The 27682-nt window shown below is 54.0% G+C and overlaps 1 protein-coding gene across 5 annotated transcripts in view; it reads left to right on the plus strand.

Moving 5' to 3' along the window:
- ZBTB16 (zinc finger and BTB domain containing 16) overlaps nt 1-18970 on the plus strand; it is a 196091-nt gene extending 177121 nt beyond the window's left edge. For all 5 annotated transcript variants that reach the window (XM_045482871.1, XM_045482869.1, XM_045482868.1 and 2 more), the window contains 3 exons: nt 6370-6540; nt 11270-11437; nt 13586-18970. In XM_045482871.1, coding sequence (XP_045338827.1) covers nt 6370-6540; nt 11270-11437; nt 13586-13815 — 569 coding nt within the window. In that variant the 3' untranslated portion in view covers nt 13816-18970. The remainder of the gene's footprint in view (nt 1-6369; nt 6541-11269; nt 11438-13585) is intronic.
- The last annotated feature ends 8712 nt before the right edge of the window (nt 18971-27682 follow it).

Genomic DNA, 27682 nt, shown 5'->3' on the forward strand with positions numbered 1-27682 from the left:
GCTTACCAAAAAAAAGCCAGAGTATATTTAGATCTCTTTGCTCTTTTGATTAAGAAACTGCTTATGCTGGAGATAATAAGAGCCTTGTTCCAAGAAGGTGTCGCACCTGAACATCTCCTCCAGCTGTGTACCCCTCTGATCCTGTTCCTTCCTTTCTATTAAAGAGCTAATTGGTATGTAAATGGCACAGGTGTAAACATGAGGGTTTTTGTGGCTCATAATTTCAGACCCAGTCATCACCTGGGTGAAATAAATATCCTGGGTCTATGTCACCCCTCCTGCCTCCTGTTCCACCCTGGCCTTGGCTTTCTCCCATTTTTTGGCTATAATTAAACTGGTTTTAAATTGAGAGTCTGTGAGTCGTACGTGCCCTGCAGCCAAAACGGGCTGTGCTACCCTTGGGGGTGGAGGATGGCTGAGGTGTGGGTCACCGTCTCCAGAGACAGAAGTGAGGCAAAAGGAAGCCCAGATGTTTGCACGGGCTCTGCCCACATTACCCGGAACCATGCTTTTCATTCAGGAGGTTATTTCGTTCCATACCCTCCTCTTATCTCCAGTTATAAGCCGTTTCAGGCAGACATCCTTGGAACACAGCCCAAGACTGAGCTCCAGTCAGTCTTCAGAAGAGCAGAGGAGGTACTGTTCTTTGACCTGATAAATTATTTCCTTGGACCAAGGCTAATTTATGTATCCGATTTACATCGAAATTTACAGATTGATAGGAAACAATACATTTTGTAGAATTTACATACTCAGAAAGATTTGTCGTTTGCCTCATCACAGCCCTGGGACGTTGGTGTTGGAAAAGGCAGGTGAGTTAGGAATGCCGTTTCCTAGAGGAGGAAATGAGGCCAAGGGCAGCAGCTGCTTGGCCCAGGGTCACAAAGCCAGGAAGGCGGTGCCTCTGGGCCAGAACGGAGGTCTCTTTCACTGCATGATGTGGTAAAACTGGTGGTCTCAGTCTTTGCTTCTGAGCAACAGAGCTCAGACACAGAGTGAGAACTGGGGAGTCCTGTCCAGCCCACCAGACAGACACGAGAGGCCCCAACAAGATCAGATGGCTGTGGGTCACTCAGTATCACTAATTGCCAAGGAGAGTCTCCCTGGAAGTGCTCAGGAACGGCTTCATTTGGTCTGAGCTTTCTTCAGCTCTCGGGTCTGGCTGTCTGCACCGGGACTGCCCCTACCCCCCGCCCCCTCTGCCCTTTGCGATTTTCTCCCAGCTCCTTACTTATTCTTTTACGCACCATGCAGTTACTGAGTGCCTGCTCTGTGCTGGGCCCTGTGCTCTGTGTCGGGGAACACAGAGATGAAGAGAACAGCTCCTGCTTTAGAGGGTTTACAATCTCTTAGGCAGAACTGAGTGTCAAAAATAAATGCATCAAAGGCTTTTATGTGCTGTAGTCATGAAGGCTTAGAGGAAGAAGATGTTCTTGGCCCTGAGTCCTAAATGGTGTAACTCATCCGGGATGCCTTCTCTAGAGTGCACTTCTGGAAGCAGCAGCCCTGAGTCGACGGAACAATGTGGGCTCGTCTGTTGTGTGGGGCTGCGATGATCCCTAAGCAGCTCACTTGCTGCAGGAGGATGCCCAGGCTAAGGGCGGGACGTGGAGGCTGGAATCCAGCCTCTTTGCTCGTGAGAGCTGTGCACCCAGGTGACCGTCTGTGTCTGCCCAGAGGAAGGGGCGTGACTTTCTGAGTCAGACAGGGGCGTCGTCCGGGCCGGTAGTGGCTCTGGCTACCACTTTATTGTTCTGCAACTCTCACGGGTGTCTCGTTCGTCACCATCTCAGCAACTACAGGCGGTGTGGCAAAGGATGAGCACAGCCCAGTCCAGAGAAGTTCAGTGACATGCTCGGGATCACAGAGCAAGCGAGTGGCAGACCAAGACCTCTGTGCTGCTTTTGTCTTCCTTCAGTATGATTACTGAAGATTTTTTGCCAACAGTGGAGCCTCCTCCCGTCTCCCCAGTGTGGTCTCGGGCACGAAGTCTCTCTGTAGCGTCAGAAAGAGCGCCGAGTATGTCTGGAGCTCAGGCGTTGAAAGGAGCCGAGTGTTTTAACACTGCCCGGCCCTCTTGCCCGGCTGCACACCTCACTGCAGCTAATGAATTTGCTAATACAATTTTCTAGATAATTTTATTTCCATAGTCCCACGTTTTAATGTGTTTCCAAAAGCTAGCATTTATTTGCTTAATCTCCCAGTGTAATAGAATCTGCCTTGACTCATCATACATGCGAACAATCAGCTAGGCAGAAACTACAGCAAATTGTTTAATAACTCAAATCTAGTCTCTAGATTTTTAGCTTGCATGCACCACTGGCTTCTCTTGTGTCTCCTCCACTTCTCCCCCCGCCACCTTTTCCTTTTTGCTTTTTAAACATTTTTCCATCTCCTCAGCCGTTGGTCTCCAAACAGAAGGAAGGGGAGAGTGGATATGGGGCCTCTGAGGCCCCTTCTCTTCATCTCTGCACCGAGGCCGGTATGTCAGTGGCCAAGGAGAGCCCCTGAGCCTTGTGAGATGTCCCAGGAAGGGGAGAGGGACCTTTGCAGGGACATTGCAGCCTTTCCTTCCCGAGTGGTGATTATGTAACTTGAAACCTGGCACACAGCTGACCATCCGGAACTGTAGGTATACCATGCTTCCCACCTCCAGCCCGGGCCTCAGTTCTCCTCCCCCCTCCTCCGGTCCTCACAGCCCGTACCCGAGTCTCGTCCCCACCCACCTCCAGTGCTGTCAAAAAAGCCATCCGCTCTCTGCCTGCTTCCGATCACTTGCTGTTGCTCTTGGTCCCCACGTGACCCTGGGGGCGTTGTCCTCGCATGCAGGTTGGGTCACGCCGGCACCCCTGTGCTTTCCTGGCATCGCGTAGCCTGTAGCATGAAGTGTGATCTGTCCCACCTGGCGATGTGGCCCCGGTGGTCTGACCCTCCACTAACGTCCCCTGCTTGTGTCCGTCCTCAGGGTCTGTCCTGTGTCTGCCTGCTCCGAGATTTTCTTGAGGTGTTTCCTTGCTTATCCCGGCCCCTGGACCCCTCCTCCGGCTCCTTGGCTGCTTAATGCTCTTGACTTCTCAAAGCCAAAGTTTTCATGGGGTCACCCTGTCTTATCCCCTGGTGGGTCATCGACCTGCCTGGGAACTAGCCTGGGTCCCTATTTGTGTGCTTGAACTCAGCATCCCCCTGGTCACTTAGCACAGTGCCTACACTTCGTGACGTTCATGGAGTGTGCCAGCCGGACACGAAGAGGGTCCAGGCCATCCTGAGAAGTATGGATGGCCTAGTGGGGGCAGCTTTGAGGAGCCTGCGGAAGACCAAGAGGGCAGAGAGCTGCGGTATCCCCAGTCAGTCCTGCTGGGTGTACCAGCCCTTGGAACTCCTCTGGGCTTGGCTTTTTAGGCTTGGGGTATCCTACTGGGACTGTCACGGTCCCTCTGACCCAGGCACCTTCCACAGCCGGGGATTCCAGGGGATGCTAAAGGAGCACTGTGGGCCGCTGAAGGGCTTAGCTGGCCCAGGAGGCCTGCCCCAGCTGACCAGTTTAAGGCAGCTGTTTGACATCTGGCTTAATCGGGGCCGGTGCTCGGGGCCCTTGGGAGGAATCAGCCAGGGCAGCTGTCTCACTGCACACATTGCAGAGGGACTGCCCCCATGGGCGTGTTCACCTGCTGGACGGACACCGGCTGCTCACTGTCGGCTTCTGTCCCACAGACCACCCTCTCAGGCAGGTGGAGCCGAGCACCCCGGCACCTCCTGGGGTTCTCGCTGGCCCTCGGAGGTTGGGAGGCTTCAGAGGGCTGTACCTTGTGACTCCGCTTGCGGTCCCCTCCCACTGGCCACGGCGGTCTCACTGTTGCCAGAGTGGGCCCTGCAGGCCCGGGGGCCCCCGGACCAAGCTGGGTTAGTGCTGGTGTGCTGGCGTCCTCACTGTGCCCCTTCCAGGAGAGGCCTGGACAGATTGTACACCCAGAAGAAGATAGGGGCCTGGCCCTGTGCTTTCTAACGTCAGACAGACCTTGGGCATTTTCCAATCCCAGCTCTGCCTCTTCGGACTCTGTGGCCTTAGGCAGGTTATTTAACCGCTCTGTTTTTCCAGTCGTAAAAAAGAGGGAGGAGGATGCCTGCCTAGTGGGGTTGGTTGCAAGTTTTCAATGAGATGGCGGCACAGGTAAGCAGCGGCACAACCCCTGTATTCTTCCTTTCCCTCATGCACACTGGGGCCGGGAGCGAAACCGCGCTCCTGCTTTGTGCCCGGCCTTCCCTGGACCTGGATGCAGGCAGCGACTGCTGGCAGGATGGAGCATGGCTCCAGCTGCCCAGGCCTCTGAGCATCTGCAGGGGTGGCTGTGAAGGGAGGGGGAGGGTCTGGCCTTCCCACTAGTTCATCTTAAACCCAGCCACGAATGGGACCGAGGCAGCGAGAGTGGACCACCGCTTTGCTGTCTCCGTTGGGCGACCCGGGAGGCAGCAAGGTCCTCATGCTGTCCTTCTCTTCAGCCCACTACCTATGTGAAGCTCCTTGATTCCACACAGAATAGGCAGAGCTCCGCCCTTCCTTCCCCTCTGGGCTGGGTTGACAGATGCTAGGCCTGTCTACCCTTCCCGCTGACTTGCATCCTTCACACAGGGCAGGGCGATGCAGGGCTGAGCACAGGTTGTATCACCCAGATGCCACCAAGAGGGGAGAGATGAGCTTCCCAGCGGAGCTGACACGCTGAGGGAAACAGGATCCAAAATGGCGGGCAATGAGCCACCAGTTAGGACTCAGATGGTGGGTGTAGATGCTTCCTCATGGGCTGCTGTACCCAGAATGGCTGTGGTTCCAGAACAGGTTGATCAGAAAGTGGGCTGATAATAGAAAATGGCAGCCTGTTTGTGTAGGGTACCATAATTCACCTGTGCTCCTGATGAGTGCAGGGAATGACCAGACAGAGTGAAATGGAAATCTCATGGTGCTCATTAGCTTAAAGCCCTTTGACAATTGCCCATTGGTCTTGGGACGCAGCCTAAACATCTTCACGTGGTTTTCGAGACCCCACGTGACCTGGCCCTGCCTGCTGGTTTGGCCTTCCCCTCCACTGTCTCCCCGTCTCTCCAGCTGTGTTGTTCTTCTCTCTGATCCTCCGATCAACTACGTTTCGTTCCAGAGTGTTCAGGGATGCTCTCTCGCGGGTGTGGGGTGACATCTACAACGGCAGCAGAGACTTTGTCCAGTTTTCTTTTTTTTTTTTTTTTTAATTTTTTTTTTCAACGTTTATTTATTTTTGGGACAGAGAGAGACAGAGCATGAACGGGGGAGGGGCAGAGAGAGAGGGAGACACAGAATCGGAAACAGGCTCCAGGCTCTGAGCCATCAGCCCAGAGCCCGACGCGGGGCTCGAACTCACGGACCGCGAGATCGTGACCTGGCTGAAGTCGGACGCTTAACCGACTGCGCCACCCAGGCGCCCCTGTCCAGTTTTCCATGGTTATATCCCCAGTGCCCAAAAGAGAGTGCCCCTTATAGAAGGTACTAGAATATTTGTTGAATGAATGGACTCTTAAGTGAAAGGAAGAGAGAGCTGGTTAAAAGAATAGGGTCTGTTGGGGTGCCTGGGTGGCTCAGTCAGTTAAGCTCAGCTTCAGCTCAGGTTGTGATCTCGCGGTTCGTGGGCTCCAGCCCCGCATTGGGCTCTGTGCTGACAGCTCAGAGCCTGGAGCCTGCTTCAGATTCTGTGTCTACCTATTTCTCTGACCCTTCCCTGCTCACACTCTGTTTCTATCTCTCTCTCAAAAATAAATAAACATTAAAAAAAAAATTAAAAGAATAGAGTCTGTGGCTAGCCTTCGGAGAGGATTCAGACCCAGGCAGCCGGCGTTCGAACGGCGTGTCTGCAGCTTCCGAACTCTGGGGGAGCTTTGGACAAGTTGCTCAGTCTGTCTGTGTGCCTCATTTGCCTTATCTGAAAGGTGAGGTGGTAGAGATGGGATTTTAAAGCAGTTATGTTCGAGCAATGGCTTGGGTGCATACTGTCTTTGTTACCGTGATTCCTCACAGAGGCCACCCTGACTTCCCAGTACCCCGCCTTTGACACAGCACTACACGCGGCCGCTGACGCACATTTATTGTTGCGACGCGTCCGATCCTCTCTTTCTCCTCTCTCTTTAGGTTCCGTGAGGGTGAACGGTAAGTTGATGCTGTCCACCATTGCAGTGGCACACTGGGTGCTCCATCAACGCTGGGTGTGCCTTTGGGTTTGCCCCTGAGCTTGGGGGATTGGAGGCACTGGTCCTGGCCCTGGCTCTTGCTCTCTCGTCTGGACCTGGACGAGTGAAGAATGGCCTTGCGCTCCGCCCCCCTGAAGCTCTCCCCGCTCCTCTTTCCCACAGGCACGGACATGGCTGTCTTCTGTCTGCTGTGCGGGAAGCGTTTCCAGGCTCAGAGCGCGCTCCAGCAGCACATGGAGGTCCACGCGGGCGTGCGCAGCTACACCTGCAGCGAGTGCAACCGCACCTTCCCCAGCCACACCGCCCTCAAACGTCACCTGCGCTCGCACACAGGTAGGCCCGTGCAGGTGGCGGGTGGATGGTCGGGGTCTCTGGGAACCCGTGTCTGGATTTACCTCCAAAAATGTGGAGTGGAGATGTGAGGTCGGGTCGGCCCTCCGCCCTTCTTGGTTCGAGGTGGGCGTGCGGGCACCTCTGCGGTGCAGGTACGTGTTCGTTGTTCTCCCCATCCCACCCTGGGGGTCTGTGGGTCCCAGTCTCTGTGTGTTCCACACAGCAGGTGCTCGTTAGAGATGCAGGCTCTTGGGTCCCACCTTCGGAAACTTTGACTTAGCGGATGTGGGTGGGATCCGAGACTCCGCGTCCTTGATATATATTCTCAAAAGACTCTGAGGCAGGTGGACCCAAAACCTATTTCGGGAAAAAAAATACCTGCTTGGTCTCAACCATCTGCCATAGCCTCCACCCCACGGCCATTCGCTCCTGAAGTCCCCCTCGGGCTCCTAAGGGAATGTTGCAGGAGTGGTCCTGCTGGCTCTACAATAACAGAAGCAAATTTTCTATCCTTAGCCCTTAACCTTGCTTAGGGGAGATGATGAGGGTTTATGAACAATGAGCCAGAGGACGGGAGAGGAAGGTGGTTGTGAGTCAGGGGGCTGGGCCCTGTGCCCCACCCTCTAGATGGACCCTGAGGGCCGAGGGGCAGATCGATCCCCTAGCGAGGTAATGGGTGACTTAAATTCATTCCTTTCTCTGTGACACAATTGGGTCTTTACTGACTGTACATGGAGAAAGGAGTGTCCCTCTCTGAGTCTGCATGTGTCTCTGCTTGTGCGTGCTCTGTCCTGGGTTTGGAGTGGGAGTGGGGGATAGGGTGGGCCCGGGAGACAGAGAGGCACGCTCCGTATCGGGGTGTATAACAGGGTGTATGCTCATGTCTGTTGAAGGGGGTAGAAAAAGTTGTGTGCCTCAAGACAGGAAATGGTAGGACCCCCTCTCTCCTCATTCTTGGGTCTTGTCACAGCTCTGGGATTAAGTACACAGGCCAGGCCTCTCGTGGGTGGCGGGCTTTGCGGAATGAGGAAGGGGCTTTACTTATCCTGGACCGAGCAGGCCTGTCCTGCCAGTGGTGTGCATCTTCATCAAGGAGCTCCCCTCCCAACCCCGCTCATGCTTTTTGATGCCATTCACTTCAGGGGAGCATATTGCCTTCACATCACTTGATTTGCTTAGAACTATTCAGGCTCGCTGGCATAGGACAAGGAGAGGTCCCATAAGGTAGGTTCCCAACAAGAAGGGCTCAGGAGGAGGGAATATCAGTGAGGACTTTCTCTAGTGACTGTGTAAGCATCCCCTGTGGTATAGGCACCAGCCCGTCCACACCTCCCCCACTGGGTCCCCAAGTTCAACCTTAATGAACAAAGGGGCCAGTTACCTTTCAACCACTTTGAAGCATGCTGCCGGGTCGAACCAGTGTGGGCTTCATGGGACTTGAATGGTCCCAGCCCTGTGAAGTCCACCCAGGATGTGCCCTGCTCTTCCCTTCTGGGAGTGCAGACGTCAGAATATCACCTGCCCCCGTGTCAGTCATGCACAGATCTGTGGGGAGGGGCTATTCCAGACATAGTTTGGGAGAAGCAACTTGCTTGATCTAGGAAATAGAGCACGTGTGCTACCCACGCACACATATACACACCCATCGATTTTCACCCCGGCGAGGCCCTGTGCACACAAGCCGTATGTATACAGGCCGAGCACACCCCCACACACAATGCCTCATTAATATTCCGTTGTTCTTGGCCCCGTTGCTGCTGGGGCCGGGTGTTTAGCATCGGCAGCTGTGTTTTGTAGGTTAGTCCAGCCGCGCTCTTGGCATTGATGGATCCCTGATTCACACGGCTCATCATATAATAAACTCTCAGCTGTGCTAAAGGGAGGGGCCAGAGGAGGCGCTGGGATGGGGCCGGGCAGGTGCCAGGGAAACCACCAGGTGAGGACAGGCCGCTGGGGTCACAGATGCACTGGGCAGGCCAGAGGGGCTCTAATTAGTCTCGTTTGTCCTGCACTTAATGTCAAGCTCATTAAAGAGGGTACAGAGTTAATCAACGTGCCACAAATTGGATTTTGAGTTCTGCAGCCAGTTTTGTGTACATTTTGGCCACAGTGACACCATTAAGTCTCAGGGTGAGGGTTTTAGGCCAGGTGCTTGCCATGCTTCAAAGTGCATGTGTGTGCGTGTATCTTTTTTTTTTTTTCCCCCTCTGAGTTCCTCTTGACTCCTTTCCCTGGGCTGACTCTGGAGATTTCCTATTCAAACTCATTTAACATGTGATCCACTTCATAATTAAATTCATAAAAATCTGATCAAACAAACCTCTCTGCCTTAACCCTTTGTTTTTTGAACTCTCAGGGACCCCCTCTGGAGGGGAAGGGCACAGGCGGTGGCTCTCCGCCCCGCCCCCCCCCCCCCCCCCGCCTCCCCCGGCCGGGTGGCTGCCGATGTACGTTTTAATTACCGGGCTCTCGCTGAAGTCTCACGTGGCCCTTGCTTTATTTATTTATTTATATCTTAATGAGGATACTGAATCCTTGATTAAAGTCGTTATCGTTGCCAATTCGGCAAGGAGGGGAAGTCGGATGTCAGACGGTGGGGGGTGGCTGTGTGTGCAGGCGTCTGCACGGGGAGAGGGGCACACGGGCACAGGCCCGCACAGACCGACCCTCAGCCCCACAGACACGCAGCTAATTAGGACCAGCGTGTGCACGGACCTCCGCTCCCTTTGGGTTTGGTGGGGCTGGCGGTCAGGGACCGGGTGGTCTGCACAAGCCTGGCAGCCAGAGGGCAGGCAGGTGCTGCCGAGAACCCCAGGATTCAGTCCGGCTCCGGATCTGCACGTACCTCTGAGCCAGGGCTGGGCCCCGTAGGTCGGGAGGAATTCGTGTCGAGGGACGGCTCTGCTATTGCGCCTTCTCCTGTCCGACGCCTCGTGGGAGCGCTCCCACCCTACCCCTCCGTGACTTCTTGTGGGGATAGAGCCTGCAGTGAGCAGACCCCAGCATCCACTCCCCACAGAGCCCTAAAAACCCTTCAGAACCATCAGAAGAGATGAGAATTTATGTGGGCACAGGGGCCTGCGTTGGAGAGGGGGGCGGTTGGGTTGGCGGCCTGAGGAGGAGAGAGACAAGAGAGTAAAATATCATTTTAAAGAGGAAGTGAAGGCACAGGCATGCGAGTCTATAACGAGGAGGACAATTTATGCCCAGGCACGAGTGCGGTTTGACATGGGGATAATGAAAAAACGTAGGTCATTGTGGATGACTTAAACCTTCAGCAGCTGAAGAAAATGTATGAAATGCAGAGGACATTACACGGTTGGCAGGCTCGCGCATCTGCAGAGGGACAAGTGAAATACAGTGGGCCATTCTTTACCATAAACTGTGGTTGTTGGAGATGCAGCCCAGAGAAATTGTAATTACAGTGACAAGACGAATCAGCGATATTTAAATATTCATGAACAAAGTCTGGGGTGATCAATCTATCTTTATTGTCTGTGCCTTCACTCCTGTAATAAATAAGTAGCTGAAGTCCTCACCTTTCAGCCCCCGAAGCCCCCGCGTTGGGTGGTTCAAAGAAAGAGATGTGGATCCCCGCACCCCGGCTTCTCACCCTCCAGAGGACTGAGGAGTGGGAAGCGTAGGAAGGGAGGCTGATTGGGCACTGATTCCAGGCCATGGACGACAGCTCTCCCCACTGGGTGGAGGGAGCCGGTAACAACTTCATCTACCCCCCAGTTCCCGAGCGCCTGCTCTGGGTGTCCCGGTGCTATGTACCGAGGCAACGGGGATGCATGAGACCCCCTTCTAACCCTGGAGGGGCTTCCACTCTAGAGGCACCGAGGGCATGACAGGAGACACACGGTACAGCGTGTCACTTAGCGGTCTGATGAGTATCGCGTGTCCACACTCTGGGAACCAGATCTGAATCCCGACTCAGCTGCTTACAAGCCGTTTGACCTTAAAGACCATCTATCTCTCAGCCTCTCGTTCTTCTCCTCTGTACAGTGAGAATCCTGTGTTTCTTGCTAAAATAACACAATGCTAGACATTTCTTCTCTTTTGGGACAGAAGAAAGAGAGTGACTCAATTTGCCTGGAGGGCGGGGGATGGCTACAGGGAATCTTCCACACCCTGGTGATGTGTGAGCCGGGCTTTGAAGGATGACTAGGAGTTTGCTGGGCAGAAAAGAAGAAATCAAGCAGAGAGCATAGCTGCTGAAACTAAGGAGGAGGGAGAGAGCAGAAAGCATTTGGGTGGGGTGGGGGGTGGGCAGTGTGATCTAGCTGTTTCTCAGATTGGAGGGTTTTTTTTGAGGAGGGGGGAATCAGTCAGGCTAACATGGCTTTTGCCCCTGACCTACAGGAATGGAAGAGAAGGGAGCCTGAGGAGCTGGGGGACAAGGTTTCCAAGCCCACAGGTCTGCTTTCCCTTTGTGGGGGCCTGCTTTCTGGGGATTGCTGTTCATCCCTGAACCAAATGGGCTCTCTCTTCCTGAGACTGGCCCTTGACCCATGGGCAACCGAGGGGCCCCAGTAAAGTACGGACCTGTGTGAACACACTATTCACATTGGGAGCTGGGGGGGGGGGCCGGGTCTTTCCATGGTCTTTGGAGAATGGTGGTGAATGCAGGCAGTCTCCTCTTCCTGGCGTACTGAATGTGGCTTGTGGTCTCCTAAAGAGGGGGCGGGGAGAGGCGAGGCCTTGATCCAGCCCCTTGTCCCCACAGGCGACCATCCCTACGAGTGTGAGTTCTGTGGCAGCTGCTTCCGGGACGAAAGCACGCTCAAGAGCCACAAACGCATCCACACGGGCGAGAAACCCTATGAGTGCAATGGCTGTGGCAAGAAGTTCAGCCTCAAGCACCAGCTGGAGACGCACTATAGGGTGCATACAGGTACTGAAGACCGGTGAGGGCACCTGAGCTGGGGCAGGGACCTGGGTGAGGGGTAAGGGGCAGGTGGCTCTCCAGGGCAGCCCGGGCGAGGATGGTCCAAGACTTACCCCAAGACTGGAACGTGACTCTGGTGAAGGTTAGCACGACGGCCCAGGTGCCACCGCCCGGGGCCAAGGCCGAGGCAGACATTGCTAATTGATCATGGCACGCTTTCCAGGGGCCCAGACTGGCCTCCCAGGCAGCCATGCCAATGGCTTGCAGTTTGTGCGTCCTGATTTGGGGTCAAGTTGGCCTGCTTACTGAAAAGTAGAAGCTGGGATGGTTTCTTGTTACTGGGGGTTAGAGTAAGAACTGGGGGGTGGGCACTGAGTCTGGTTAGGATGAGAGCTGAGACACTGTTGGGTTGAGTTCTTCTCAGAGATCAGAGGGGCAGGTGTATTTACTAACCCCTCTTCATGTATAACGTTGTAGCATTTCACAGGGCTTTCACATTCCTTTTTATGCAAGAGAAATGTGATCAGAGGTGGAGTCTGAGGACAGAACGAGTAGACATGGCCATGGTGTCCAGAATTGCCAGATTCGGGGGGCAGTGGAAGGCTGGAGCTGGCCTGCAGTGGCCCGTGAAAGCCCATCTTGCCCATCTCTTCCCAAGTGCAGTGACATCACCTCAGTCGCTTAAAAGCAGCCGGGGTCAGAATAGTCCCAACATGGCCATGGGCAACTGCTACAGAATCGGGCCTTTTTGGAGAGCCAGTTGTTAACTGCTTCCCAGCAGCACATTGCAGGTTGGGGGGACGGTGGGTATTCAGAAGGACCTCCCATGAGGATATGAGGCGTAGTGGAAGCTAGTGGAATCTGGTAAACTTGAAGCCTCCTCTGATCAGGGGAAGCAGCCGTCCTGACCAGAAGACGGTGGGAAGAGGTGACTGAGGGGTGACTGAGGACAGGTTGTGCTGGCCGAGGGGAGAGTATGCTTCCATAGGAGGTGGGGGGATAAAGGAGGCAACAAGGAGAGGATGTGTGCTGTCATAGCTGTGTGTTCTTGCCTCCAGCCTGGGCCATAAGGAAAGCCTCGGGTGGGGTGCTTGCTGCTGACAGCTAGAGTCCCTCCCGGTATTTTCCAGAGCCCTGGGGCTTCCTTAGCCCCCTGCTGGGGATGTGACCTGGCGAGCCGATCATTAAATGCATTGGTGGTGACTATTGTAAATAGCAGGTCGATAGTTAGATCACTTTGGCTGTTCATTACTTCATTATTTGCTGGGGCCTCTGCACAGAGGAGTATTGATAGCGAGATGGCTGGCCAGTTAATTACTGTATCGAAACAAGGTTCCCTCACACCCTCTGCTCAGCTCCAGGGGACTCTAACTGGGAGGAGGCTGGGCAGCAGCTAGGGTGTGGCAGGGCACTCCCAGGCTCTCTGTCCCTCACTGCTCTCTAGCCCCCCTGGGAAGGCAGGGTCCAGGTGCTTGTAGCCTTAGAGGAGTAGGCATCCAAATGGAACACATTTGAAGGAAAGGATTCCCTCATTTTCATCCCCCTCCTCCCCACCAGCTGTAGCCTCAAAACCACTCTATCCCCATGTTCCTCTAGAAGGAATATCCCGAAGGACTTTCGGGGCCTCACTGTCCCTTCTCTAGACCCCCATATCCTTTCTTCGGAAGGTAAGATTCTGGGCCTTTGGGAGGGTTAAATAGAATGAGGCAGGGCTGAGGGTGTGCTTGGCAACAGGGCAGCCCCTTGCTACATGTGGCTGCTGAAACGAGGAACCATGGAGTCCCTCTGAGCCACTGAGCATGTAGTTCCAGAGGCACTAGCCACGCTTCAGGTGCTCAGTAGCTCTCTGTGGCCAATGGCTACCATATTGGGTGGTGTATCCACGCTTCAGGTGCCGAGTAGTTCCGTGTGGCCAGGGGCAACCATACTGGATGGTGCCTCCATGCTTCAGGTGCTCAGTAGCTCTTTGTGGCCAGTGGCTACCGTATTGGATGGTGCATCTGTCATCGCGGAAAGTTCTAGTGGGAGGTGCTAAACTAGAGGGGCCCAAGTCTCCAGAGAGCCTGGGGGGTGGAGCGAGGGCCCAGAGTAGCCCTGGCGAGACCCTCACGGCCCTCTCCCTGTGTCCTGGCTCTCTCCTGCCCTCCCCCACAGGTGAGAAGCCCTTTGAGTGTAAGCTGTGCCACCAGCGCTCCCGGGACTACTCGGCCATGATTAAGCACCTGCGCACGCACAACGGCGCCTCCCCCTACCAGTGCACCATCTGCACGGAATACTGCCCCAGCCTCTCCTCTATGCAGAAGCACATGAAGGGCCACAAGCCCGAGGAGATCCCGCCCGACTGGAGGATAGAGAAGACTTACCTCTACCTGTGCTACGTGTGAGGCAAGACGGCGGCAGTGGCGGGGGAGCGGGCAGCCGGGAGAGAAGAGTTAGGGCAGGATGAAGTCGAGGAAGGACTGTGGAAAAAAAAGAAAGAAAAAGACAAAAAAAGGAAATAGAAAAAAAGAAAAAAAAAGAGAGAGAGAGAAGAAAAAGGAAACCTGATAACTGTCTGGCCTCGGACTCTCTCTGGGGCTCCGAGTGACCTGGATGCCCCGCCACCACCCCTCCCCGGCGGCCTCTGTCCCTCCTCCCTGGCTGGAGGTTGGCTTCATTGTCTTGGGTTGGGGTGAGCATGGTTTGTTTAGCTCACTTGGGGTATATTTTTCTCTTCCCTCCACCCAGACCCTCCTTTTGCATCCAGAAGTGGAGGCTAGGGAGGGGGTGAGGGGTGCTGTGGTCAGAGCCAAACAATCTTTGCCTGTCGCCCTCAGAGGGAGGGGGCCCGCAGGTGGTGGGGCTGGGTTGGGTCACAGCCACTAGTCGATGGTCACATGGCAGCTCTGGGGGCAGAGTGGAGTGGGAGGGGCTCTCCTTCCCTCCCACCACTCAGTTCATTTGTTGCCCCCCACCCCCCAGCTCTGCCGCTTGGGGTGTCCCCTCAAGGTGTTCAGCAGCCTCATGGCTCTTGCCCGTCCCCCAGCTCCTTGCTCCCTGCCTCCCAGAGGCCCCTCCCAAGTGCAGGGGTGCCCAGCCCCTCATGCATCAGGCAGCGCCTTCCCTCCTGGCTTAGCTCCCTAGCTGGGAAGCTGCATTGGACTCCACAGCCCCCTCACCCCACCCTCCGCTTTCTGAGAACACAAAATAAATGGAGTACCCCACCCTAGTCAAGCCCTGTCATGAGCGAGGTTCCTGCTGAGCTGCTTTCGCTTCCAAAATGGGAAAACATAACTAACCCTATACCGTCCCACCAAGCAAACCAACACCAATCCCTACCACCCCTATTTCAGGCTCTAGGAGAAGGCGTCCGTGAAAGGGCTCATTGTCCGAGGGAAGGATGTGCCCAGATGTGTCCTACACCTGGAGAAGGGGACGCCCTGCCCGGGGATTGGGCTAGCTGGTTGGGGGTGGGGACCCCAGCCCTGGTCCAGAGAGCAGCACAGAGTTCCTGGCTCTCAGGGCAGCCCCCCCCCCCGCCCCCCCCGCAAGTTCCCAGGGAGGAGGAGGAGAGGAGGAAGAGGAGTAGAAAGCGCTTTGGCCCTTATGTAAATGTTTTGCTTCTTTTCTGTGTCCCCTGTTCCCCTGTTAGCACATTGTACTTGAATTACCTCAGTTTTTTGTGACCTCATGAGCTTTTTTAACCCCTGTATCTCTTTTTTGGTTGGGGGTTGGAGGAATGGGGAGGACGTTCTTTTCTGTTTCTTGTATAAATTAATAGTTGGTTTAGTAGACTTCAGCTGGCCACGGCCCTTTGCCATCCCAGCTGGACAGAGCTGGACGGAAGGAGTGGAGTACTCAGGATCAGGACGTGAGAGCCGGGGTCAGCAGAAGGTGGGCGAAAGGGAGGGTGTGTCAGGGGCACTCTGGAGTCACCGTTGGCTCTGCCCAGGGCTTCCCAGAATCCTCTGTACCCAGCAAGGGTTCAGCCTAAAACACTCTGGAGAAGATCCTACCTTTCTTAGAATTTGCTGGGTCCTTTGGGCCTGGGGGCCTGTATTATTCAGATCCCTGCAACCGTGTGGCCCCGCCTCTGTGTGCGTTATCATTGCCAAAATGGGTCTCTTTTGCAGGGCTGGCGTGGGGATGAGCCGGCCTTTGTTTTGTTGCGTTAGGGTGGGGGTGTTGTTTTTCTAAAAGCTACCTCTTATGTTCCTCCAGTTCTCCTTTCGTTCCCTTGCTGCCTCCCTTTCTGCTGCTCTGTTTCCCTCCTTCCCCCCAGCCGCCCCCCCCCCCGAATTTTGGAAAGCACGTTTGCAATATTTGGTTCGCTTTGGGATGGGCCCTCCGTTTCATCTCATGCTTTATTTGTAAGAGTTGTGTTTGTTTGTTTGTTTTCTTTTTTTTTTTCTTTCCTTTCTCTCTCTGAGAAAGTTGTGGCTGCGTTTTTATCTTAGGGTTTTAAAAGTGGTTTTGGGGAAGTGGTTTTGGGGAGAAGGGTTGTGAGGGCTCTAGGGAAGTCGGAGGGATGGGTGCTGCTGTGACCACCCCCCTGTCCCTCGGCCCCGTCCCTCCTGCCCTCCCCTGCAATCCTGCCCACCAAATTTGAAGGCCTTAAAAATTGTGTTGGGGGGGGGGATCGGAACTTGGGGGGACCGTGTCACTAGACTGTTGGTCGGGGATGGTCAGGTAGGGAGGATGCTCTTTTGCAGTTGTAATAATGACTTAGTGCTTTGGAAAGGACAAAAAAAGTTGAATTTTGTGACTAGAGCAGTTGTCGTGTTGATAATGTGAAAAGAGGCAAATCATCTGGGGGAGGGGCGGTCTGTAAGAAATGTTTATGCACTATGCTTCCTCCCCCAGCCTGGGAAGAAGGGGGTCTGTAAACCCCCGAAAACAATATTTTAACAGCAAGATCTCTTGCAACTTCGGTGGGGAAGGAAAAAAAAAAAAAAAAGAAACTATTCCATAGACGTAGCTGACACCTCTCACTCGCCCCCACCCTTCCCACGCAGCCTGGGTCTCCTGCCCTGTTCATAAAAGCTGAGAGGGTTGAGCTAATATTTACAAATTGTAATATTTTTGTAATGTTTGTTAGTTCCTTCGTCAGTTCTACAGGACCTTGCCCTTTTTTCCTTTTGTAATGTGAATAGGAAAGAAAAAAGACAAAAAAAAAAAAAAAAAATCCACCACCGCCACCACCAAAATACCCCTGTGTGTGCGTGTGTGCGCGTGTGTGCCTTTTGTGTGTGGTTGTGTGTTCAGTCACGCAGTATTGTTGTAATCTGGTGTTGCAGCATCGGATGGTACTAAGTGAGCACCTGTCTGCCCCCCACCGTCCCTGAGGGACCCTAGCAGGGAAATGAGGACAGAGGGTCAGGATGGGTGGTTTCTGAAGGATACTGAATGGGAGACGCCCGTGTTGGCTTTGCTCTCCCCTCCTCCCCGACGAAGCCTCGACACCCGGATAGAGTCCAACATGCCTCTTTGCTAGGTTCCTACTCACAAAGATGAAGTAATTCTGACCTTGCCAAGGCCTTCTTTGCCAGGCCTAAGGGCCAAGGCGAAGGTCAAAAATTATCTGGAGTCTTCAGATGTGTCTGAATAAAGGGGGCTGGGGAGACTAGGAGGGCAGAGGGTGCTGTCTCCCCAGGTGAGAGCTGAGTGTTACTTCCCTCTCCATTCTGCCATCTGGCCCCTTGGCCACCGCTGACGACCCTCCCTGCTACTGCCTTACCCAGCATTAGCGAAACTTCTCCAGCCGGGAAAGTCCGAGCTGCTTAATGGTCCCTTTCTAGTGTTCAGCTCCTACAGGCGTGTCCCTTAATGCTTTTGGTGACATTTACCCATCATGTGCTCTTTCCCTATTCACTCCTTCACTCATTCAAAGCATTAAAATCCTATGTGTATATAGGATAGACAAATATATAGATATATATATATATAGCAAGAGAGAGATATAAAATAGTAAATATCATTGCTGCTTTGGGCTGCTTTGGAGGAGGCCACGGATATGGGGAAGGTAGATCTGGGGTGCAGGGGTGGGTAGGGAGGCTGGGGGCCCCAGTGATTCAGTACAATCCAGGGATGCAATGCGGGCTTGTTTAGTCTTTGTGCCTGAACGTTTCTCCATGTGTAGAAAAAACACACGATATTTGCTGCAATTTTTCACAAGTGTATGGTACCCTTCTGGATGCTGTTGGTACGGCCGGCTGCAGGGGTGAGCAGTGGTGGGGCAGCCTTTGGACTGTCCGGTGAGGGTGGCGGGCAGGACGAGACTTGTGGAGAGTCCCCTGCAAGTCGAGTAAGAGTGAAAGCTGGGGCACCACGTGTTAGAAAAGCAGAGAAAGATCAGACTCTGTTCATTTTTCCTGGGCCTCTGTCCTATCTTTTTCCTCTTCCATCTGGTTTCCTCCTTCCTGGAGCTTCATGGCAGCACTTCCTTGGACGTTTCAGTAGGAGGGAAGAAAGCCAGACTGACCCTGCTCCGTGGCGCTCATGGGTGGAGGAGAAGGCAGAGCCAGCCGGGAGAGGGTGCAAGAGAGACCAGGGAGGTTGGGTCAGGGGAAGAGGGTGGGGAGAGAGGGGTGCGGGCCTCGCAGGCCTGTCGGCTGCCGGCCCTGCCTTCCTGGGTCCTTGGTGGCCCACTTTGCAGACAGGGTACCAGCCTCCTGGTGTGTGTCATAGGATTTGTTCACGTAGTGTTATGCATGATCTTTGTGAGGTTACAAAGCCGTGGTGGTGTACCATGACATCCAACCCATATATATAAAGATAAATATATATATATATGTATGTAAATTATAGCACTGGGGGCCCCCGCTGCCCTGCTGGACCAAGCAAAACTAAGCCTTTTGGTTTGGGTATTATGTTTCGTTTTGTTACTTGTTTGTTTTTGTGGCTTGTCTTCTGTGGTGACAGCACAAGTGCCAGTCCTATCGCTCTGTATTACAGAATTCGTGTTTTTAATTAATTGACGTTCTAGTTCATGTCTACCTCAGCACCTCCTCTTAGCCTAATTTTAGGAGGCTGCCCAATTTTGTTTCTTCAATTTTACCGGTTACTTTTTTTTTTTTTTTTTGTACAAATCTCTCTCTCCCCGCCCTCCCTCCCCCTCCCCCCTCCCCCCTCCCCCCCTTGCCCCTGCCCAGCCCCAGCCCTGCTTGCCAGTCCCTCTGTGGTCTAGTCCCCATGTCACCCAATGTCAGTGCGGTCCTGGTCGCAGCTTTCCGCATCTGCCTTCGTTCCGTGTAGATTGATGCGTTTCTTTGTAATTTCAGTGTTTCTGACAAGATTTAAAAAGGAAAAAAAAAAAAAAAAAAAAAGAAAAAAATGAATTTACTGCTGCAGGTTTTTTTTCTCTCTCCATGTGTCACTAAGTGAAGTTTGTGCCTTCTATAGCAAAGAGAATATTTTTTACATCCTACTAACAGTAGATTTTTTTGTAGTGAACATTTTTTGTATTTTTATTTATAAGTCTCATAAGAAAAATAGCAATGTTCAGTTGTATACCTTGAATCTGCAGTTAGAAGAGAATAAAGTTAATTCAGTTGTCTCTGGCTTGAAGTGTCCCCTTTTTTTAAAAAAAAAAAAAAAACAGAAAGAAAAAAGCTGCTTTGTTTTTTCTGACGTTTCTGGGGTGGGTAACACTGGAGGAACTGAGATTTCTGGCTGGGGATGGGGGAAGAGAAAGTTCTGGTGTAGTTCTGCGGCCTTTTATGCCATATTTTCCAAGGCACATGCCCACTTTGCAATGTATTTTTCTAATACTTTTTCTTTTAAAGATAGCATTAAATACACTATCGTTTGATCCTGGGAACAGTGTATGGAGTCAACACCATAGACGTTCACGCAGTAGCTCAGATCAGTTACTGCTGTGAGCTCTGGGAATTCAGTGGGGACAGGACGGAACCCCTGTCCTCGAGGAGCAGACATCCCAGTGAGCCACAGAGCCGGAACCCTCTTGCTTGTGTTAACCGGCTCGGGATCACGCGGCTGCTGAGGAGCCAAGCTGGAACCCGCATCCGGATCTCCTGATGCCGAATCAAGGTTTGCTTTTTCCCAGGACTCCACAGGCAGGGCCCCCTCCTGGCTGGTCTTCGTTAGAGACGTTGTCAACTTCTCCCTGTCATTTCTCAAGAAGCTTCCACGCAGTTTAAGTTTCCTGGGTGTGTGGCAGCCATGCGGCATGGAGAAAGGAGATGGGAACAGGGGAGCAGGTGGGAGCTGGGGTGCGGACCCAACATCCCCACTGACAGAATAAGGCATTCGCACAAAACTCCCATGGGGACAACTGCCTCTTGGGTCCTCTCCCTATCCCCGGGCCCAGGTTTCTCCTCCGGGTTTTTCTTCCTTCCTCTGCCTGGGGACGGCAGCATTGCCCCGGTTGTCCAGAGTGGTTAGACCAGCCTCACCAAATCCTAGGTGCCCTGGTTCGGCACCTCTGCTGGAGGCGGTCCTACCTGTCTGGCTCCACCCAAAAGAATCTGTTCCTACTGGGGGGACACAGAGTCCCCACATGGGGTATGAAACTGGGGCCAAGCCTCAGGGGCCGCCTGACCCCCTCCGCACGCTACACCCTGCCCAGAAGGCTTGGCTCTTTGCCCCACCTGCCTGCTCTGAGCCTGGACCGGGAGGGGCGCCTTTCAACTCTGCGAGGCCCAAGGGCTGCGTTACCCGGTTGCCAGCAGAGAACCACCTGGAAGCACACTTACCTGGGACGACCCGATGACCCCGGAGGAGGAAGGGACCCCGCAGGGCAAGCTGCGCCCCTTTACCACTTGGCTGTCTGCTTCTCTCCTTGTTTCTCTGCTCTGCCCTTCTGTCATTCTCTCCCATCGTCTCTCTATATTCCTCTAACCTTGTCTTCTCGCATTATTTATTTTTTTTTGAGGTTCCTCCTGGCTTTTTGTCTCTCTGTCCCAAATTCTTTTTCCTCTCCCCACATTGCTCATCTTGGAAAACAGCCCTTGGCCAAAAATATATTTGGTTTGATTTTGAGCGTCTGTGGGCCGCCCCCCCCCCCCCGACCCCGTTCCTCCGCGTGCATCCCTTTCTTCTCTGGGTCCCCTCTCTGAGGTCCCCCAGGCCTCCCGCCCCTCCCCCACGTCCCTCCCCCTCGGGCCTCAGCTTTCTCTTGACAGATGGGAGGGCAGCGAGCACTCCCTCTTTAAAACAACATTTAATGCCGTTTTCTGTTCTTGGACATCAAAGCTGGGGCTTAGGCGCTGCGCTGGGGTCGCTGTGGTGTGGGCTCTGGGGGAGAGGAGGTAAGTGAATAGGGCTGGGCTGAATGGGCTTTGTGTGGCCGCTGGGGTCTGCCTGCTTTACATGCTCTTTGACCCAGATATGATCTCATGGAGAGAAAGGGGCCCTGGCCCGGCCAGCCTGAGAACGCTCTGGGGCCCGACTCAGTCCCCACCCTCCCGCCCCTGCCAGCCTGGCCCCGCTGCCCTCTGCCCTGGCCTGCAGCAGCGGGCCGCCTCCTCCAGGACGGCGCTGGCCACGGGGGCGCTCTGCTGGGGTCAGGAGAGGGGCCAGGCAGCTGAGGGAGGGGCTGCGTCCCTCCTGAATGTGTTTCCAAGTCCACGAGGTGGGAGCCCCCGACGCACGGGCAGCGTCCCTGCCCGGCTGAGGCCGCTCCTGTTCGGGTGGGCACTTGGGTCACATCATCACCGCCTTTAACAGCTGTCTTTGCAGCTCTGAGGGGCTGTTCTCCCCCTCTCAAAGGTGGGAGAGCGGAGGCCCAGAGCCGGGGAGGCTTGCTGAAGACTCAGGCACGTTGTGGCGGGTGAGAAGAGGCAGATGGCAGGCCAAGTGCGAAGCCGTCTGTGTCCAGCTTTCCCCACCCGGCTGCCTGGGGAGCCCCTGGCTCCGCCCACCAGGAAGGGGAGAGGGCAGAGGAGGACAGACCCCAGGTGCTCTGCCTCCCTCTGCTCCTTCCTCCGTGCTGATGTGTGGCAGCCCGGAGGGATTTTCCAAAAGTGCAGAGAGCATCCTGTCACTCCTGTGATTAAAGTCCCCGGTGGGGACTCTTAGGGTGCAATTCAGACTCCTTAACAAGGCTTAACAGACCCTCAGTGAGCCCCTGTGCTCACCACCCCAGCCCTGTCTCGGGATGACCCCCACATTCTGAGGCTGCCCTCTACTCTCTGCTCCAGACGCCTGGACCACAGGTGGTTCCTGGAAGACACTAAGCTGCGTTCCCCTCTGGGCCTTTGCACATGCTGTTTCCTCTTCGGGGACTGTACTGCCACACGTCCCCCTCCCTTCAGTCTGGCTGTCTCATTGTCTCATTGTCAACGTCTCCGCTCAAACCCTACCAATTCAGGAAACCTTCCCTGGTCCCACTCTATGGGACCGTTGGTCATAGCACACTTGAATCACCTGCTTGCTTTTTTTTTTTTTTTTTTAGTGTTATTTTGAGAGCAAGCGAGCAGGGGAGGGACAGAAAGAGGGCCAGAGAGAGAATCCCAAGCAGGCTCCGTGTTGTCAGCACAGAGTGCTGGGCTCGAACTCACGTACTGTGACATCGTGACCTAAGCTGAAACCGAGAGTCGGAGGCTTGAGCCACCCAGGTACCCCTATAATCACCCACTTGATTTACTGTCACCGTGAACCCAATGTTAAGTTCCTTGCAGGTCGGAATTGTGTGTTGTGTGTGTATGTCTTCATATTCTTGGAGCCCGACACTGGCTGGCACGTGATAGGCATCCGTTTGGAGAAACCAATGAAAGAAGGAAGGGAGGAGAGAGGCAATTAGCATCTGGGGCTGCGGTTGCAGCTGCCAGGGTCCGGTGAAACCGGACAAGTACGTGCACAGCGTGTGCCCACGCGGGCACCTCCACGTACGTGCCCGCCTGCCATGGGCCGCATAGACGCTTCAGCAGAGACGCTCCTGCTTCCTCTCACAGCCACCCATGCCTGTTCGTGGAGACACCTGAACTGTTTGCCGTGTGCCGTGTGCATGTCCCCGGCACAGGTCAGCGGCACCTCACAGGCAGAGAGCTGCCTGGGCATCGCTGGGTGTGTGTGCACGGAGACACCTGTTCCCTGGCCAAGATGGCGGGGGGGGGGTGGGCATCCCCCGGGTCTTTCTTGCCGTGGTGCTGGGTCCAGCCCCGCTATCTGCACTCCCAGCCCCTGCCGGCTGCGGGCTGGAGGGAGGGCGGGCTCCTCTCTGGGCTGTGTTCTCTGCTCTCCGGGGGTGCCTCCGTGAAAGTGAACTCACTCATTTAAACCTGACTCTGCCGCCCTGCCGCCCCCTGCAGTGCTAATTACCCTGTAGTTCTAAACTGATGGCTCTACACTAAGCTTAAGCCCTCCTTTATTTATTTACTGACTACATTAATAGCAAAGCCGCTGCTTTTGGCCGCTCCCCACTGTATGCCGGCTGGCTGCACCCTGTTGCCCTGTGTCCCCTGGGGGAGGCAGGGTGCAGAGACGCAGCCTGGCACGGAGCCCCCAAGTCTGCCACCCTCACGGCGTCCCCGGGGGCCAGACGACAGCAAGAACAGCTGTCTTTGTCCAGACGCACTCCCAGGCCCAAGGGAGGGGGCTCCTTCTCTGGTTCTGACTCCTGTATAGGGACCAGGACACATGACAGCCCAGCTCTCCCTGCAGAGGGATCTTCCATTTATGGGCCTCTCAGGAGCTTCCCTCGGGCTTTCACAACTCCCACGAGGCGCTGAGCCTTGGCTGCATTGAGTAAATGGGTAAACTGAGGCTGTGACTACCGCTGTGGGTGGTAAAGGTGGGGCTTGAAGCCAAGATTTGTCATTCCAGCAGCCTTGCTCTTACCCCTCCAGCATGCTGCCTGTCCAGATGCCCCCCCCCAACTCCTAGCCCCCTCCTCGGGTCTGACATTTCCCTTTTACGTGATGTTCTCCTGGCTTCCCCTGCTTGCCACGCGGAAGGCCCATTGAATCAAAACTGCCGTCTCCCAGCCTTTTCTGCCTCATTCACCTGCTTGCCCAGAATTTGTTGGAAACATGGACACTAGAGCCTTTCTTTCATTCTTAGCAGCCTCTCCCAGGGGCAGACCTAAGCCACCCCCCCCCCCCAGCTCCTTCCAGGACTCACACGAGGCAATTCTGGGGGGGGGGGGGGGCACAGGCCAGTGGTGGGCTTCCACGGGGTAGCGTCTGCCTCTTCTCTTGTTCTGGGGACAGCCGTGCCCGGGGCCGAGCTGGCTAGCACAGCCCGTGGCTCTACGTGCCCTCCAGTCCCATGAGGCAGATCCGAGCCCTGGCCTTGGGGCATGGCAGTATTCTGAAGACCAGATGGGCCCCATCAGGGTGCAGCATATGGACCCATGGAATTGAGCACCCAGGTTTGACTTTGTCTTGAAATAGCAAGGTGGCTGCTGTGCTGGACCCCCCCCCCCAAGGAAGAGGGCAATGGGGGTCTGGCAGAAAGAACATGGGGTTCGGCGTCAAGAGGCCCTGGGTCTGAGGCCAGCTCTGCCATTCACTGTTTGACCTTGACTGCAATTCATCACGGCTCTAAGGTCCATTTTGTCACCTGTAAAGTGGGGTACGGTAATGTGTGCCCCTGCTACCCTCAGGACAGTCGTCAGCTGGAAGAAGCCACGTGAATGAGCTTTCTAAAAACCATGGTGCTATAAAAATGAAAGTTATAACTGGAGGTGGGGGCCGACTCAGGGCTGGCATGGGAGGGAGTTGCTGGCCTAGATAGTCTTTTCCAGGGCAGGAGCCCCCATAGCCAGGACTCAGGAGCCAGGGCGCCTGGAGCGGAGGCAGCCTCTCCTGGCATTGCTGGGACTCTGTCGCCCCCTAGTGGGTACTGGCTGCAGGCACTTGTGACGCTTCAGAGGGTTTGGAAAGGGGCTGGGGAGGGTTGTCCTAAGGGGCTTTGGGTCTTCGGGCCCCCTGCTATACCAAGTTGGGCTGGATAAAGGGAGAATGTGGCCCAGACTCACATCAGAGAAAGAACGTTTTAACTACTTGGGAGGAAGTTCAAGTGGACTTTCCAGAAGTTCTCCTGAGTCCATTTTTCAATCCTGACCCTTTTTCTCCTACCTTTCCCCCCACTGACCAATTGGTCACGCCCATTCCTACTCCTCCCATCCCCAAGAGGCTGGATTGGAAGCTGCCGTCAGCTCGTCCAAACCCCCGGCATCCATGGAACCTCATCTTACACTGATGGAAGGTCAGTCTCCGTTGGAAACCAGCTCCTCCAAGGCTTTGCTACTGGGAGAAGCAGGCGGGCCAGGGAAGGATTGCACCAGAGCTGAGTGCCCAGATCTGGGTCACCGAGGGCCTGAGAGGTGACAGCAGGAAGCTGTCTCTTGGCACCTCGGGCGATCAAACGGATGCAACTAAATGTTTTGTAAGACCTTTCCCAGCAGTAGATTTCTGACTCTAGGACTTTACAACTGTAAAAACCCGCAGAGCAAAGGACACATCTGGCTCCACATCACAGCTTAGCACTTCTTTGAAAAGCAGCATTTTTACTGGGCGTTTCTCCCTCCACCTAGCTGTGGTTTTGGCTTAAGTGAGCTTCTAGTGACACTAGGTGGTGACCACAGGGAAGTGCATCCATGAAGGTTAGTCTGATCAAGGTAAGGATTTTCCCTAATAAATCCCTATTTGGGAAGGGAAGGAGTCACAGAACGGCGGGAGTGGGTAGAGAGTGTGTGTGTTTGGGGGGGGGGAGGGGGTTGGACTTCACTGGTTGGCCTGATTAATATTCACCTTATTCTCAGAAATCTCTTGCCAATTAGCATTCCTCCTTAACACTCTATCCCAAGCAGCAGTACTTGACCTTTCCCTTAATTCCCCACAGCACAACCAGCACAGCCGAGACCAGGCTGGAATATTTAAATTAGATTTCTTGGAAGTCTCAAAGACGACAAAAGAAAATAAGCACCAAGAGTAACATAACATTAGCCCAGGTTTCTGCCTGCCTGCCTTCAGGACACTGGGACCATCTTTAATCCCTGCCACGGAGAAGCCCAGCAAAGACAGACCCAGAGAGGGGAAGAGTCCTATCGAAGGTCAACTCCTCCCCTTGGGCTCTGGGTCTCATCCTGTCAGTCTGTCCAAGTCTGCACCGTCTTTCCCCCTCTCTCTGCCACACCCATTTCTCCCTCTCAACCAGATTATTCCCATCAGTTTACAAGCATCTCCCAGTTTAACGAGCCCTTCCCCTTTGGTCGCCATCCAAACCCCATCCTTCAAACAGCAACATTCTAGACAGAGCTGTATACAGACACCCTCTTCTTCATTTTTCTTACAGTTTTTGATCTGAGTTTTTCTCTGTTACTCCATGGACTTTGTCTTCTTAAGCTCATCAGTGGCTCTGTCTTACGAAATACAATGACTCCTTGTCTGTCTTTATCCTACTTGCTCTCTCAGCTTTCTACGTAACTGGCTTCTTTTGGAAACACTCTCCTGGGTTTTCCTCTGCCCCACCAGCTGCTGTTTCTCAGTCTCATTGGCTAGCTCCTTCCTCTTGCCCTGCTGGAACTCAGGATATCCTATTCGACTATCTCTGAAGGCTTCCTCGAGCCCCTTACCTGGTCTATCTACTTCCATCGCTTTTGGAATGTGCTAATGACTCCCCAATGTTTATCTCCAGTCTTGAGTTTTCCACTGGGTTCTCTACATCTTGTGGCTCTGTTTTCCCTGGAGGCCTTGTCATCTTACTCATCTATCCAGTAGGAGAGGAGAGAGTTTGAAGAGGGCTTGCTGGCTTTTTAAAAGCCTTTTCCCAGAAACGTGTACGTATATGGATCTTTCCTGCTCTCACCCCACTGGATTGCACTCAATCATGTGGCCACACCCAGCTCAAGGGAGACTGGAAAACATGGCCCAGTTCTGTCCAGAGGACAGACAGATTGATTTTCAGGGAAGAGGAAGCACTTTCTGCCATAATCTAGCCGTCACCAAATAGCTGTTGACCCTCCTCTTCCCACTCAGAGAACATACTCATCCCCAAAGAGAAACAGTGGAAAATCCCATCCTGTCATTTGCATCTGTTTCAAAATTCCGGATCTCTGCCGTTCTTACCGTCAGCTCTGTGAACTCAGAGCTGTATAGTCTTATGTCTATCTGTATAGGTTTATGGCTAAACTCAATGACAATAGTCCATCCTGTGTGATGTCAAACAACTCCGTGAACTGTGTTTTCTGTGGCCATAGGTTTTCTCTCCTTCCCCTGGTATAAAGACTGTATTTCCCTTGCCGTTTGGGGTGGCCACGTGACTGAGGTCCAGAAATCCTGTGTGAACAGGAGTCGTCTGTGCCGTTGTTAAACAGAGGCTTTTGTTTTTTTAAGTTTGTTTATTTTGAGAGAGACCATGTGGGGGGAGGGGCCAGAGAGGGAGAGAGAGAAAGAGGATCCCAAGCAGGCTCCCCACAGTCAGTACGGTGCAGAGTCTGATGCGGGGCTCAAACCCATGAAACGTTGAGATCGTGACCTGAGCTGAAATCGAGAGTCGGACGCTAAGCTGACTGAGCCACCCAGGTGCCCCTGGACAGAGTCTCTTAAGGGGCAGGACACCTTGCATTAGATTCCTGAGGCTGGCATGAGACATTACTGCAACTTGGTGGCTTAAGCCAACAGAAGTTTATCCTCCCACAGTTGTGGAAACCAGAAGCCTGAAACCAAGATGGCGGTAGGGACTCATTCTCTCTGAAGACTCTAGGGGAGAATTTTTTCTGGCCTCTTCCAGCTCCCGGCGGTTCCTGTATTCTCTGGCTTGTTCGGCACCTCTGCCTCTGTCTTCACATGGCCCTCCTTCCTGGAGGTGTCTCTGAGTGGTTTACTGTCTCAGTGGATTTAGGGCCCACCCTCAGCTTCGTCCTCACTTTCGTCACACGTGCTAAGACCTCCTTTCCATGTAAGGTCATGTTCCTTTTTGTTGTTTTTTGAAGTGTATTGATTTATTGTGAGAGAGAGAGTATGTTAGCAGGGGAGGGGCAGAGAGAGCGGGAGAGAGAGAATCCCAAGCAGGCTCTGCACTGTCAGCACGGAGCCAGGTGCATGGCTCTGTCCCATGAACCGTGAGATTGTGACCTGAGCTGAAATTGAGCTGGACGCTTGACCAACTGAGCCACCCAGGTGCCCCTAAGTAAGGTCACATTTTGAGGTTAGAGTGGACATGAATTTTTGGGAGACAGTGTCCAATCCCCTTGCCCCCTTTACAGCAAAAAGCCCTTTGGCAATGGGAAGAATGGAGCCCACACAAGTCCCTGGTCCAGAGTTGTTGGAGCCCTGGTACCCCGGCACCTGTAAAGATCTGTTGCCC

This window comes from Leopardus geoffroyi, chromosome D1 (assembly GCF_018350155.1).
Source record: "Leopardus geoffroyi isolate Oge1 chromosome D1, O.geoffroyi_Oge1_pat1.0, whole genome shotgun sequence".
Lineage (NCBI taxonomy): Eukaryota > Metazoa > Chordata > Mammalia > Carnivora > Felidae > Leopardus > Leopardus geoffroyi.